The sequence below is a fragment of the Mesoplodon densirostris genome, chromosome 19 (genome assembly GCF_025265405.1).
Source record: "Mesoplodon densirostris isolate mMesDen1 chromosome 19, mMesDen1 primary haplotype, whole genome shotgun sequence".
In the NCBI taxonomy this organism is placed as follows: domain Eukaryota; kingdom Metazoa; phylum Chordata; class Mammalia; order Artiodactyla; family Ziphiidae; genus Mesoplodon; species Mesoplodon densirostris.
This window is the reverse complement of record NC_082679.1, coordinates 14599813-14614804: the sequence shown is the minus strand read 5'-3', so window position 1 is coordinate 14614804 and position 14992 is coordinate 14599813. Positions and strand designations below refer to the sequence as shown.

At 42.0% G+C, this 14992-nt stretch overlaps 1 protein-coding gene across 1 annotated transcript in view; it reads left to right on the top strand.

The window, feature by feature from the left end:
* LOC132479593 (zinc finger protein 420-like) overlaps nucleotides 1–14560 on the top strand; it is a 41987-nt gene extending 27427 nt beyond the window's left edge. The window contains 5 exon segments of the mRNA XM_060083133.1: nucleotides 5562–5991; nucleotides 6270–6727; nucleotides 13951–14040; nucleotides 14188–14369; nucleotides 14501–14560. Coding sequence (XP_059939116.1) covers nucleotides 5562–5991; nucleotides 6270–6727; nucleotides 13951–14040; nucleotides 14188–14369; nucleotides 14501–14560 — 1220 coding nt within the window.
* The last annotated feature ends 432 nt before the right edge of the window (nucleotides 14561–14992 follow it).

Here is a 14992-nt window from a genome sequence, read left to right as displayed (position 1 = left end):
TGGCGCAGTGGTTAAGAGTCCGCCTGCCGATGCAGGGGATACGGGTTCGTGCCCCGGTCTGGGAGGATCCCATATGCCGCGGAGCGGCTGGGCCCGTGAGCCATGGCCGCTGGGCCTGCGCATCCGGAGCCTGTGCTCTGCAACGGGAGAGGCCACAACAGTGAGAGGCCCGCATACCGCAAAAAGAAAAAAAAAAAAAAAAAAAAAAAAGAATAGGTAAGTGGTAGTTGTTTCAGTCATAGCAATACTTCATGGCAGGCCTGCTATTTATAGACTTTTTTAAATGATGAAAATATAGCCTCTGCCATAATAATGACTTAAAATATTTTGAATACTTTGAAATATCTTTATGTTTTATTTATGATGATGGAATTAATGCAGACTTATTACCAAAAATTTAATTTCCTAAGAAATTAGGAAGAAGAAATTAAGAATACCTCTTATTCCCACTGCCTGGAAATAATCACTTTTAATATTTTGGTGTATATGTTTTTTGTTTTTTTTGTTTGTTTTTTTGGCTGCGTTGGGTCTTCATTGCTGTGCGCGGGCTTTCTCTAGTTGTGGCGAGCGGGGGCTACTCTTTGTTGCAGTGCGCGGCGCGAGATTCGGAGCACCGGCTCTAGGCGCGGGGGCTTCAGTAGTTGCGGCACGTGAGCTCAGTAGTTGTGGCACATGGGCCCTAGAGTGCAGGCTCAGTAGTTGTGGTGCACGGGCTTAGTTGCTTCGCAGCATGTGGGGTCTTCCCGGACCAGGGATGGAACCCGTATCCCCTGCATTGGCAGGCGGATTCTTAACCACTGTGCTACCAGGGAAGTCCCTGTTTCTAGCTTTTTATGTGTGAACATTTCCATGTAGTTTTGTTTTGGCAAAATAATTGATCAAATAAAGGAGACTGAGTCCTATTCTTAGTTTGAAAAAAAAAATCTAACCCAGTCATAGATTTCCTTATACCTCTGCATTAGGGAAAAGGAAGTGCTGAGGGTCTCCTTGTTTGAAAAACATTGTGTTTTCACATTTTAGAGATTAGGAATTTTATTTAAAATTTAATTATTTGTGGCACCAAATTACTAAATAAGACATCCTTTCAGAATTAATAATTTAGGGATTTAAAGTTACTTTCAGAGAAAATGGCACTAATTTCTTTCTTTCTTTTTTTTTTTAAATTTACTTATTTATTTGGCTGCGCCAGGTCTTAGTTGCAGCACATGGGATCTTCATTGCGGCATGTGGGATCTTTTAGTTGCGGCATGCAGGCTCTTAATTGTTGCATGCAGGATCTAGTTCCCTGACCAGGGATTGAACCCAGGCCCCCTGCATTAGGAGTGTGGAGCCTTAACCTCTGGACCACCAGGGAAGTCCCAGTGGCACTAATTTCTAATTCCAGGTATGATGCAAATACAAACAATATTTCCAAAGATAGTTATTATAACAGAAAATAAAGATTTTTAATATAAATCCCCATGTTATGCTGAAGAATAAGATTCATTCATTTGTTAGATTCTGCATTTTTTCACATCCTAATTATATATATCTCTATCCCTCCTTCCTCAGCCCCAGCAACCACAGAGAATGAGAAAAACCCTGTTCAGCATTATAAACATATATTTAAACATCTATCTGCTGAGAACTGAGAAAGGGCACACATTTTCTTTTCCTGTCTGATAATCTCTCTCTCTCTCTCTCTCTCTCTCTCTCTCTCTCTCTCTCTCGTTAATAATGATTTTATTAAGAAGAATTTTATTTTCCCAAAGAAAACATTTTAAATAGGAAGCTCAAGGGCTTCCCTGGTGGCGCAGTGGTTGAGAGTCCACCTGCCGATGCAGGGGACGCGGGTTCGTGCCCCGGTCCGGGAGGATCCCACATGCCACAGAGCGGCTGGGCCCGTGAGCCATGGCTGCTGAGCCTGCGCATCTGGAGCCTGTGCTCCGCAACGGGAGAGGCCACAACAGTGAGAGGCCCGCATACCGCAAAAAAACAAAAAAACAAAAAAAACACATCATTTAAAATTATTTTTCAGGAACTTCGCAGGTCTGCTTTTCTTTAGAGTTGGTTTCTGGAGCTTTGTTTTGATCCTTTGATTGGACTGTATTTCCCTGTTTCTCTGTATCCCTTGTGATTTTTCATTGAGATTTTGGCTTTGTAGAAATAGCTGCCTCTCCCACTCTTTACAGACTGGCTTACTACCTTCACCAGTAAGCCCAGCCAGGGGTTCTGGAACCTTTCAAACCTTTTCTTGGGATGCATCTTCTTTGGGGTTGTGTGTATGCTTTTATTTTAGTATAAATGGCTGCTTTTAACTATCTTAATTTCCTGTTTCTTCTGAGGACCTTTCAGTTTCTGCTGTATTCCTCTACCCTTAATATTTTGCTTCTCCTGGTGCCTGCCTGTAGAAATGTATATTCTCTGCTGCTTTAGCACACTGCAGTGCTCACCTGTGTTTTCAGTTGCCTCCAATCTGATATGCCACCATTCTCATCAGCAGTCCAAGCCAGATGAGACAGAAAACCAGTCCCTTGGGCAGCCTCTAGAGAAGTCAGAATGTTGGACACAACTTTCACTTCTTTCCTATCCTGAGGAAGGAGCCAGAAATTAGGAGTAGCTATTCTCCCCATCACACCTCATTATACTGGGTGGCAAGAGGGGCTAGGGCAAGCAAACTGTCACCAACTTTTAACCTTCTTGGCTGTCTCTTCTCTTGTTTATGTGCTTATCTGGGTGCTGGAGCCCCTTACCTAGTTTTTAGAGTTTTCACAAAAGTATTTTGGTACATATAATGCTGTTAATTCAGGGTCTCTTGGGGAGAACAAGGGCTATATCTTCCTAGTCCACTATCTTCCTAATGTCCTATCTTCCTTTGTTTTAGGTTTTCTGTTTCCCATTTCCTGCCTTGTACTGGAGTATTTAAATACTTCTTTAGTATTTATTTTAGTTTTTTTGTTGGTATTTTGGCTATTTCTCTTTGAATATTTGTTTTAGTGTATGTTATAGGGGTTACAGTATACAATATACTTAAGCTTTCACAATCTGTTTTTACACATATTGTATCATTTCTTGTAAAATGAACAAACCTTGTATCTTCAATATGTTTATATTTACCTTTCCCTTTATAATTGTCATGTTTATCATATCTACACATACTGAAAACACTACCAGGCTGTTATAAGCTTTGCTTTCAAGAGTCAAATATATCTGAAATAACTTAATTGGGAAATAAATGATTTCATGTATTTACCTAGATATTTACGTTTCATGATGCCATCTTTCATTCCTGAAGATTCAGGGTTCTCTTTTGTATCATTTTCCAGAAGCCTAAATAAATGCCTTTAGTAGTGTTGTTGTTGTTTTTTCAATCGGACAGTTTTTTGCCTCAGTCTGTCCCTTTCCTTTTCAGATTCTAATCACATTTTTAGGTATATTACCACAAGTCCCTGAAGCTCTGTTATAAAAATTTTAACCTGTACTGTTGATGAGTTTCAACTTGAATAACTTCTATACATCTATCATGTTTACCTTTTCCTCTGTCATTTCCATTCTGCTGTAAGCTCATCCAGCAATTTTAGAAATTATATATTTCAGTTCTACAATTTTAATTTTTTCCTTTAGGTGGTTTCTTTTTCTCTGGCTATATTTCTTATCAATAATTTCAAATGTGAGCTTTTTTTTTTTTTCCAGTACGCGGGCCTCTCACTGCTGTGGCCTCTCCCGTTGTGGAGCACAGGCTCCGGACGCGCAGGCTCAGCAGCCATGGCTCACGGGCCCAGCCGCTCCGCGGCATGCGGGATCCTCCCGGACCGGGGCACGAACCCGTGTCCCCTGCATCGGCAGGTGGATTCCCAACCACTGTGCCACCAGGTAAGCCCTCAAATGTGTGGTTTTTAAAAACTTTTTTAATCTCTTAGAGTATAGCTAAAATAACTGCTTTTATATCTTTGTCTGATAATTACAACATCTGGGTTGTCTCAGCATCTGCAGTTTATCTTTTACCTTGAGAGGGGATCACTTTTTTTGTTCTTTTTACAATTAATAGTTTTAAATTGTTTCATGGACATTTTGAGTGCTATGTTGTGTTGATATGTTGATATTTTTACTTTAGCAAGGAATTGAAGCAATAAAATTTAGATTACACGTTCTGTCCTGCTGTTTATGGGAAGTAGTGTAATTCTCTGGTTCTCTAAGGCTTTGCTGTACTCGTTTGTGTCCTTCTCATGCATATGTGATTCATGTTTAGGCTAAGATTTGTACTTGTTTCCACCCAAAATTAGGGAATCTCCTTCTCCGAATGTTTCCTTTCTAGGGTTCCTCTCTAACTTTCCAGTTTGGTAGTGTTCCTTGCCATGATTCTTGTAGCAGGAAATATGTTGGGGCTTTGACAGCTCATTTTTGCCCCAATATACCCGTCTGGCAAGGCTATGAGTGGTAGCGAAGGTGGCAAGAAACTCAGCCTTATGTAGGTCGTTTTTTAAGGTTTTCACTCCCCTCCACAAGCCCTTTTTTGTTTAATTTATGGACCTGAGGTGTTTGATTTTTTTTTGTCAAGCATTTTTAATTGATATCAGAGAGGGAGATCAACTATAAGAAGTTTACATCACCATGATGCTACTAGAACTTCGTCAGTTAAGGAGTTATTTGATGATGAAGATGATTTTTTTCACTTATTTTCTCTTGTATCATTTTGGACTCATTGCTTTCCATTGTATTGTTACCATTTATCACAATCGTTTTTTTGCTGCTGTCTTCACAGTTTTGGCCAGTCATACCTCTGTAAGTCTTCGATGGAAACTGATGCAGGAAAGAGTATATTAAATCACTTTAGTAAAGTGTGATAAATGAGTTATGGAGAAAGTGTCAGTAACTCTTACAAACTGTATAGCTTATTTTAGAGTTGTCTAAAGTATTCATCTCTAATGAGTGATTAAAAATTTTTTTTTTATTTTTTTATTTTGGTTGCTTTGGGTCTTCGTTCCTGCGCATGGGCTTTCTCTAGCTGTGGCAAGTGGGGGCTACTCTTCGTTGAAGAGCGTGGGCTTCTCATTATGGTGGCTTTTCTTGTTGTGGAGCACAGGCCCTAGGGCATGCGGGCTTCAGTAGTTGCAGTGCATGGGCTCAGTAGTTGTGGTGCGTGGGCTTAGTTGCTCAGCAGCATGTGAGATCTTCCCAGACCAGGGCTCGAACCCATGTCCCCTGCATTGGCAGTCAGATTCTTAACCACTGCACCACCAGGGAAGTCCTAATGAGTGATATTTTTAATTTAAAAGAAGGTACTATAGAATATACACTGTTCTTTGTCAAGGAAAACAAAATGTTTTTCTCATTTCTTTCAGATTTGAAGTCAAGGTATGAAATAATCAGCTATGAAAATGTACACATTTATAAAAATATTAATCTCTTTCTCTACATCAGAAAATTCATACTGGTGAGAAACCCTATGAATGTGACAAATGTGGGAAGGCCTTTAGTCAACACATAGACCTTACAGTACATCAGAGAATTCATACTGGTGAGAAGCCTTATGAATGTAAGCAGTGTGGAAAGGCCTGTAATCATGCATCCAACTTTCTGACATCAGAGAATTCATACTGGTGAAAAACCCTATAAATGTGAGGAATGTGGAAGGACTTTTAGTCATAGGATAGAACTTAGAGTTCATCAGAGAATTCATACTGGGGAGAAACCCTATGAATGTGAAGAATGTGGGAGGGCCTTTAGTTGTGCCTCACATCTTACTCAACATGGCAGAGTTCATACTGGTGAGAAATCTTATGTGTGTAATGAATGTGGAAAGGCCTTTAGTCAAGGTAGAAGAATTAGAACACATCAGAGAATTCATACTGGTGAGAAACCCTATGAATGTAAGGAATGTGGGAAGGCCTTTAGTCAAGCCTCTCATGTTGTGCAACATGGTAGAGTTCATACTGGTGAAAAACCTTACGGATGCCGTGAATGTGGGATGATCTTTAGTCGTGGTATAGATCTTAGAGTATATCATAGAATGCATACTGGCAAGAAACCCTTGTAACAAACAAGGGTTTGTTACAAGGGTTTCAAATGTAAGGAATGTGGGAAGGCCGTTAGTCATGCCTCAAATCTTGTTCAACATGAGAGAATTCATTCTGGGGAGAAGCCCTATAAATGTAAGGAATGTGGGATGACATTTAGTTCTGGCTATCAACTCATTCCACATCAGCGAATACATATTGTCGTGAAACTCTATGAATGTAATGAATGTGGGAAGGCCTTTAGTTATGCTTCAGCACTTATTCTAATGAGAGAATTCATACTGGTGAGAAACCCTATAAGTGTAAAGAATGTGGGAAGGCCTTTATTCATGGTGGAAGCCTAAGAATGCATCAGAGAATTCATACTGGTGAGAAGACTTATGAATGTAAAGACTGTGGGAAGGCCTTTAGTCGCACCTCAAACCTTGACAGGCATGAGAGAATTCATACTGGTGAGAAACCATGTGAGTGTAAAGAATGTTGCAAGGCCTTTAGTCATGTTGAAAGCCTTAAAATACATCATAGAATTCACACTGGTGAGAAACCCTATGAATGTAAGGCATGAGGGAAGGCCTTTAGTGTGTATGGATGACTTACTGGACATCAGAGTATTCACAGTGGTGAGAGACCTTTTGAATGTAACAAATGCGGTAAGTCTTTTAGGCTTAGTTCAAGCCTTAAAGTACATCAGAAAATTCATACTGGAGAGAAAACTTATGAATTTAAGGACTGTAGAAAAGCATATATATGCAGTAGAGAATGTATAGTACATCCATACATTTATAACACTGGGAAAAATTTTGAATGAAAAGAACATGGGAAAGCTTTTAGATATGGTTCGATTCTTATAAGGCATTAAATAATTTATACTGGTGAGAACCCCTCAGAATGTAAATAATGTTTCATATTTTTTAGTTATGACCCAAATGTTGTTCAGATTCAGAAATTTATGGTGTATTTTTATGTAACATAGGAAGGCCTTTACTAGTATTTCTCTATTTATGGATTATCAGAATATTCATAATGGGGGAAAATTCACAGAATGTGGAAATGCCCTTGTTTTTTATGCTCTATGTATAAAAGCTCTATAACCCTCGTCAGTTATTATTACATTTGAAAAAACTAATACCACAGAAAACCCCTGTTAACCTCACAAATGTGAAAAAACTGTCATGATTGCCATTTGATTCTTTACAGCCTGCATGCAAGATATCTATCCCTGTGGGAGTCATTTGTAAATGATGATAATAATACCTACCTTATAGTGCTGTTATTGGAATATAAAAAACTTGGAAAGCTATCTTAAACATAGTGTTTATTCAGTAAGCATTAGATACTATTTTTAGTATTATCATTGGTATTATTATTAGCGTATTATTATTAGTATTATTATTTGTATCATTATGAGATCAAGTCCATATGGATGTAATGAATTTAGCTTTGTGTAATTCCTTATGCCTTGTTGAGTTTTAAATAATTTTTTTCTGGACAAACTCTAGTAAAATGTAAAAATCATGAGAGGATTTAAAACAGGAGGTTTATGAGAGCACTGACATGTTCATTCGTTTAAATACTGTCTATGGTTGCTTTGGTATTTCTTTGGCAGAGCTGAATAGTTGCAATAGGCTGTATGACCCACAAAGCCTAAATATTTACTGTCTAGTTCATTACAAAAATTTTGCCAATTTCCTGTTTTAGAACAGCATCCCCACCATGTTTTCCTTACTTTGGATTTTTGAAAAGTACAGGAAAGTTATCTTACAGAATGTCTCATGTTCTGGATTTTTAAAATTGCTTCATTGTAGGTCCATTTGTCCTGTTCTTCTGTCTCTAATAGTTCCAGTAAATTTGAAGTTAAATGAAGAGGTTTAATTGAGTTTATGTTGTGTACATTAAGAAGCATTTTCCTACTATTAATGGTGCTAGATTGGTTATAGTGGAGACTGCTAGATCTCTCCATTGTAGAGATTCATTTTACAGTTATTAATCTACATGGTAATATTTTATCACCTCCTTTTGCAAATTGATAATCTCAGGTATAAGTCCTGAATCAATTAGAAAATTAAAATTGAAATTAGGGCTATTCAGAAAGGAACAATAATAAAATGCCTATATACCAGCTTTGGGATGTTGTCAAACCTCTACTCTTTGGAGATGTAATACTCTTCAATGCATGCATGAAATAAAAACTGAAGACCAGAACTTTCTGTTCACTGCTTTATCCCCAGAACTATTCAGTCCCTCACTTAGTAGGAGTTGATAAAACTGATAAAACACGTGAGCCATGGCCGCTGAGCCTGTGCGTCCGGAGCCTGTGCTCCGCAACGGGAGAGGCCACAACAGTGAGAGGCCCGCGTACCGCAAAAAAAACCAAACCAAAACAAAACAAAAAAAGACTGATAAAACAATGAATAAGAATTTGACCTACAAAGTTAGAAATATAACAACATAAATCCTAAGCCAGTATAGGAAGCAATTAATACAAATAAAATTATTAGAGCTTATTGATTATTAACCAAAATGATACTCAAAGTTTTGGGTTTTTCCCATGAAAAGCAATGAATTCATCTAGAAGTACAGTTTTATAATTTAGAAATGAAACAGTAATCTTGAAACAGTGTTTTTTTGTTGTTGGTTTTTTTTTGCGGTACATGGGCCTCTCACTGTTGTGGCCTCTCCCGTTGCGGAGCACAGGCTCTGGACGCTCAGGCTCAGCGGCCATGGCTCACGGGCCCAGCCGCTCCGCGGCATGTGGGATCTTCCCGGACTGGGGCACGAACCCGTGTCCCCTGCATCGGCAGGCGGACTCTCAACCACTGTGCCACCAGGGAAGCCCAAAACAGTGTTTTTTAAGTTAAAATTTTTTCTATTAAAAGTATATTAGCATCAGGGCTTCCCTGGTGGCGCAGTGGTTGATAGTCCGCCTGCTGCCAAAATGATACTCAAAGTTTTGGGTTTTTTCCCATGAAAAGCAATGAATTCATCTAGAAGTACAGTTTTATAATTTAAAAATGAAACAGTAATCTTGAAACAGTGTTTTTTAACTTAAAATTTTTTCTATTAAAAGTATATTAGCATCAGGGCTTCCCTGGTGGCGCAGTGGTTGAGAGTCCGCCTGCTGACGCAGGGGACACGGGTTCGTGCCCCGGTCCAGGAAGATCCCACATGCCGTGGAGTGGCTGGGCCCATGAGCCATGGCCGCTGAGCCTGCGCGTCCGGAGCCTGTGCTACGCAACGGGAGAGGCCACAACAGTGAGAGGCCCGCGTACCACCAAAAAAAAAAAATAATAATAATAATAGGCTAAGGATTTGAAAAGACATTTCTCCAAAGAAGAAATACAAATGGCCAATACCCACGTGAAAAGATGCTCAACAACATTAGTCTTTAGGGAAATGCAAATCAAAACAACGAGATAGGGCCTCCCTGGTGGCGCAAGTGGTTGAGAGTCCGCCTGCCGATGCGGGGGATACGGGTTCGTGCCCCGGTCTGGGAGGATCCCATGTGCCGCGGAGCGGCTGGGCCCGTGAGCCATGGCCGCTGAGCCTGCGCGTCCGGAGCCTGTGCTCATCAACGGGGGAGGCCACAACAGTGAGAGGCCCGCATACCGCAAAAAAAAAAAAAAAAAAAAAAAAAAAAAAAAAAAAAAACAACGAGATATCACCTAACATCCACTAGAATGGCTATAATTTTCTTAAAATGGAAAATAAGTGTTGGCAAGGATGTGGAGAAATTGGAACCAAATTGTCAAAACTTGGAAGACACCCTTTGATAGATAAATGAATAAATAAACTGCAGTACCTCCAGACAATGGAATATTATTCCATTATACTTTGCCCAAACCTGTAGGATGCACACCAAGAGTGAACTCTAAGGCATGGACTTTGGATGATTATGATGTATCAATCTGTAGGTTCCTCCTTGATTAAAAATGTACCATTCTGGTGAGTGATGATACTGAGGGAGAGGTGGGGACAGGGAATATATGGGAAATCTCTGTACCTTCCTCTCATTTTTGTTATAAAACTGAAAGTGCTCTAAAAATTAGTTTTTAAAATATCTTCACTCAAAAACTTTTATATAAGTGTTCACAGTAGCATTATTCATAATAGCCCAAAAGTATAAACAATCTAAATGTCCATCAACTGATGAATGAATAAAAAAATTTTTTTATTCAGCCATAAAAAGGAGGGAGTACTGGTACATGCTACAACATGGATGAACCTTGAAAATATTATATTATGCTAAAATATTATGTCTGGATGAAAGCATCCAGACACTGAATAATTACCCAAAAACTAATTACGATGAATTTCAAATGTGAAATTCGGAGCTGTGGGGTCATGAGTATTTGCTCTATTATTTATACTTTTCTGCAACTTCTCTAAATTGTAAACAGGGAATTTCCTGGTGGTCCAGTGGTTAGGACTTGACGTTTCCACTGCCGGGGCCCGGGTTCAGTCCTTGGTCGGGGAACTAAGATCCCACAAGCCGTGCAGTGCACGGCCAATGACAACAAAAAAAGCTAATTCCAAAATAGTCAACAAATATTTGTTGAGAGTCTACTTTATAAGATATATTTCGCTATCCACTGGATGTCCTAAGATCAAAATCAGTCACTGTCCTCAAGGAACTTCAATTGTTAAAATTTGGTAATTGCTGTAATGGAGCACCTGAAGCTGCATGGGACAGACTCTAGGGAGGAAATGCAGGTACTCAGCATGGGAGAAGCATGAGGGGCCTGCCAGGCAGATAAGGCTTACTAAAGCATTCCAGGAGGAGAGAATGGCACAGACACTTAAAGTGTGATTTATGCCAAAAACTACATAGGAGTTAAATATTCTTACAGCACAAAGTTCAAGAGGGTAGGGGAAGAAAAATGTCTAGATAGGTGGGAGTCAGTGTTAAGTGCCATACTAAGGAGTTCAATTTTTATCCTGAGCAGGTGTTAGAGAAACACCAAAAACAACTTTATATAATCTAATTTAGAGCAGTGGGAAAGGAAAAGCAAATTATGAGAGCAATATAAAATGCTTAGGGGTTAGACTCTATGGGTCTTGAAGATTAGTTGGGGTGGAGAGTCAGGTAAAGAGAAGTCTGGGGCTTCCCTGGTGGCGCAGTGGTTGTGAGCCCGCCTGCCGATGCAGGGGACACGGGTTCGTGCCCCGGTCCGGGAGGATCCCACATGCCGCGGAGCGGCTGGGCCCGTGAGCCATGGCCGTTGAGCCTTCGCGTCCGGAGCCTGTGCTCTGCAACGGGAGAGGCCACAACAGCGCGAGGCCCACATACCGCAAAAAAAAAAAAAAAAAAAAAGAGAAGTCTGTAATGGTTCGTGGGTTTCTGAGCTCGGCTCTGAATGAAATTTGGTGCATTCAGATGGACTAAAGAGTAGAGTAGGTATGGAGGAGAGGAGGTCAGTTTGATTTTGGATTTGTTGAGGTGGTTATGGAATATCTAAATGAAGACAACTGGATATGTGGGTCTGGAGATCAGGAAAAGGTCTGGGTTGGAAACAAATAGGAAAATGATCAACCTATAGGGACAGCTGAAGCCAGGCCCCTGGAGGAGTATGCCCACAGGGGAATACGCAGCATGGGAAGGAGACTTGATAACAAGATAATTATGGGGAAGCACTCTGAGAAGAACATCTATAGAAAGACAGGATGTTCTCTCAGAAACCACAGGAGAGTTTCATGAAGGTAAATCAATTATAACAGAGAGGTCAAGTAAGATGAACCAAAGAGTGGATTTCGTAAATGGTACTGGTGTCTTTCATGAGAATAGGATCACAGAAGAGTGATTCTTGAAGTCAGATTGGAGGGAGCTGAGGACTGAATGAAAAGTAAGAAGCTTAAGTGCAGCTCTTCAAAAGCTTGGGGATGATGGGGAGAGAGGGAGGAGGGGAGAAAGTGAGAGAGAGGGAGAAAGGTAGAAGAGAATATAGGGGCAAGGTAAGTTTTTTTAACTCCAGATTTTTCATTATTAAGTTCAATAGACATAAGATTACTCTGTCAAAATGCTATAAAAATTACTAAATACTTTCTCTGAATTTCTGTACTTATCTTGTTGAGGACCAGAGCAAACAGCTCTTGGATGGCACTGGAGTGCTAAGGAGGACTGCCTTAGGGATTCCTATTCCTAGCTGAACAATTCCAAGCATTTCTCTTCCACCTAGCAACAGTTACTACCTCTCTTCAATTTCTACCACGAGTAAACTTTAAACTTTCCAAAATCCTGCATATGACTCTCAAGGACATGCATGGGAAGACCAAATGATTGGCCCCTGGAGAGAAGGATTGTTTTAAATGAGATAATTAAACATGTTTAAATGTCAGGAGGGAGAGTGCAAATACAGAAAAGAGAGGATGGGCTGCTACATCAAGCTGATGTGAAGAGAAATGAGGGTCAGATCCCACAATCTCAGAGACTCCCTAAAGTTTCCTCTGGTTATTTAAGACTTGGAGCTCTGGCTAGGGAAATGAAATATGCCCGACACTTCTGTCTAAATCCTGGGCTAGGGAATTCCCTGGCGATCCAGTGGTTAGGACTCAGCTCTTTCACTTCCAGGGCTGGGTTCAATCCCTGGTGGGGGAACTAAGATCCCGCAAGCCTCGTGGCAAAATAATAATAATAATAATAATCCTGGGCTAACAGTACATTTCACCGGGTTTGCCGTGAGAGTCAGGCATTTCCCTTTAACCCCTCTTGGCCTCAGAGAGGAATGCCCCTCTCTTTTTCCCTATGAAAGCCTTTAAAAAGTAAAATGAGATAATGAAATTCAAGAGGTTTTATAATGAAAAAGTACAATATAAATTCAGGGTGCTATTATTGTGAGAGAAATGAAGGGGTGTGCTGCGATTGATGGAGAATAGGAGAGATGAAAAACGACACTTGAGAATCAAATAGACTTACATTTATAATCCTAGGTTCTGCCACTTCAGTGTCTTCTTTTTTCCTTTAGACTTCTCAGACTGAACAAAGTCTTCTCTCACATATGTGAGACATCTTAATGAGCTCAGTGGGAAGAATGCCGCTCAATATACATTCTCCAAGTTGGGAACCTGTTACTAACATTCTATAACATCAAAGGCTTCCCATTCCCTCTATATTCCCTCCATATTCCCTCCTAGCTCACACACCTTTATCCTCCTCAGAAGATAACATGCCCCTAATTCTACAAGAGACGGACTCTACTCACAGCTTCCTGTGGAAAGAGTGTCACTAGCTCCAACATCATAATGGTTCAGCCCCCCGACCCCGGCCCACTTGTGTCCAGTGATACAGCACCAACATTGCTAAGAACCTCAAAATCCTCACACGAATGTGAGGAGTGCTGGGAAGCAGGGAGGATCTGGCCCTTTGTGAGAGAGGAGTGGGGTCGCTATCATGCAGTGGGGTGGAGGGGGCATGTAAGCTGACCTCGTGTGACAGAGTGGCTTTCTGAGGGCTGGCCATTTCAGACAGTACAGCCAGATGACTAAAGACACTAATGTGTTGGGACGTGATGTGGAGTTTGGCCGTTTTATATCACCTTTATTGCATGTTTATACATGCCAGGCACTATTCTAAAGTCTGTTCATGCACTGCTCCAATAATGCCTTAAATCAGGGTTGCCAGATAAAATACAATTATATTTGAATTTGATTCCCAGTTAAAATTTGAACTTCAGATAAACAATATTTGGGACTTTCTTATGCTAAAAAAAGTATCCATCTTTTAACTGAAATTCAAACTTAACTGGAGGTCCCGCATTTCCCTACTTTAAGGTACTGTGATGCCTTCCTCCAGCCACACAGCTAGAACGTGGCAGGGCCAGAGAGTCAGAGTCCAGGCATGTTCTTAGCTATTACGCCACTGTCACCGTCTGCAGAGATGCGTGTGGGAGGCTCTGGCCTTTAAGAGAGAGGCCGTGCATCAGCGGCCTGCGTGCGCAGCTGCCCCTTTGTGGTTATAAAGGGGCTCCTCGAGCCTTGTACGACGCCAGTGCCCGAGCCCCCCCAGGCCTGATGAAGCCACAAAGCAAAACCTTTTATAAGAACACCGGTGGTAGGAAACAGAGCAGACAGTACCCAAACATATCTCTGGCTTCTTACTGCACCACCCCTCACAGAGGCAAACAGGCAGGGCGGCCACTGGAAGGCGCTGAGACAGTGCGCCCCGGCCCCCTCCCTCTTGTCTCTGCCTTCGGTGTAGAGGACCTGAGGAAATCGATATATGGAGCGGGTTGGTCTGGACGCACGTCTGAGTCGCAGCAATCGCTCCCTTCCGCGCCGCCCAGCCCTCTGCGAGGGCCTCACTGCCACCCTACTTGGGTTCGGAAGCGCCACGACCGCATTTTGGCGGAAAAGCACGCGAGACCCACCGACTACGCGTGCGTGTGGGCACGGGGGCGGACTAGGCCTAGCGCGGAGACCAGGAGTGAGGAGCGCGCGTGCCCGCGCTGGCGACAGGCATCGCCGACCCAAGGGCCCTGCTCCACCCCACACTCCACTTACCACACCCGAAGCCTCGGGAGGCTCGCTTCGCCTCCTCCCGCTCGACGGCTTCCTTCCTTGGGCTTTCTTGATCTCTCAGGCACTCTTCTGCCTTCTTTCTCCACGGGTCTCAAGGATTTCCCCCTCTTCAGTTCGGAGACACCAGAAGCGAGGGACAGGAAGAACCGTGTGAAAGGGTGGCTAGTAATGCGCGATCTCCCTCGGGGCGGGAGACTTCGTCCCTCCGGGCAGGGGTCTCAGAACAACACCCACGACGGCAAATGGACTCCTAGTTTGGGCCGGAGAGGCGGGACTGCATTTCCCAGCGTCCGTGCAGCGCTTCCTAGGCTAGGCCTCTCTCTCCGTCTCCTGGGGACGAGGCGGCTAGAGGATTGGATTTTCCAGTGTGCAACTCTGTCCGGCGCTGGGGAAACTGCAGTTTCCAATACCATCCGTCCCAGGTTCCGTATGTTCCGCCTTTCCCTTCTGTCTAGCCTGTTCCCCAGCGTCCCCAGGCTATAGTA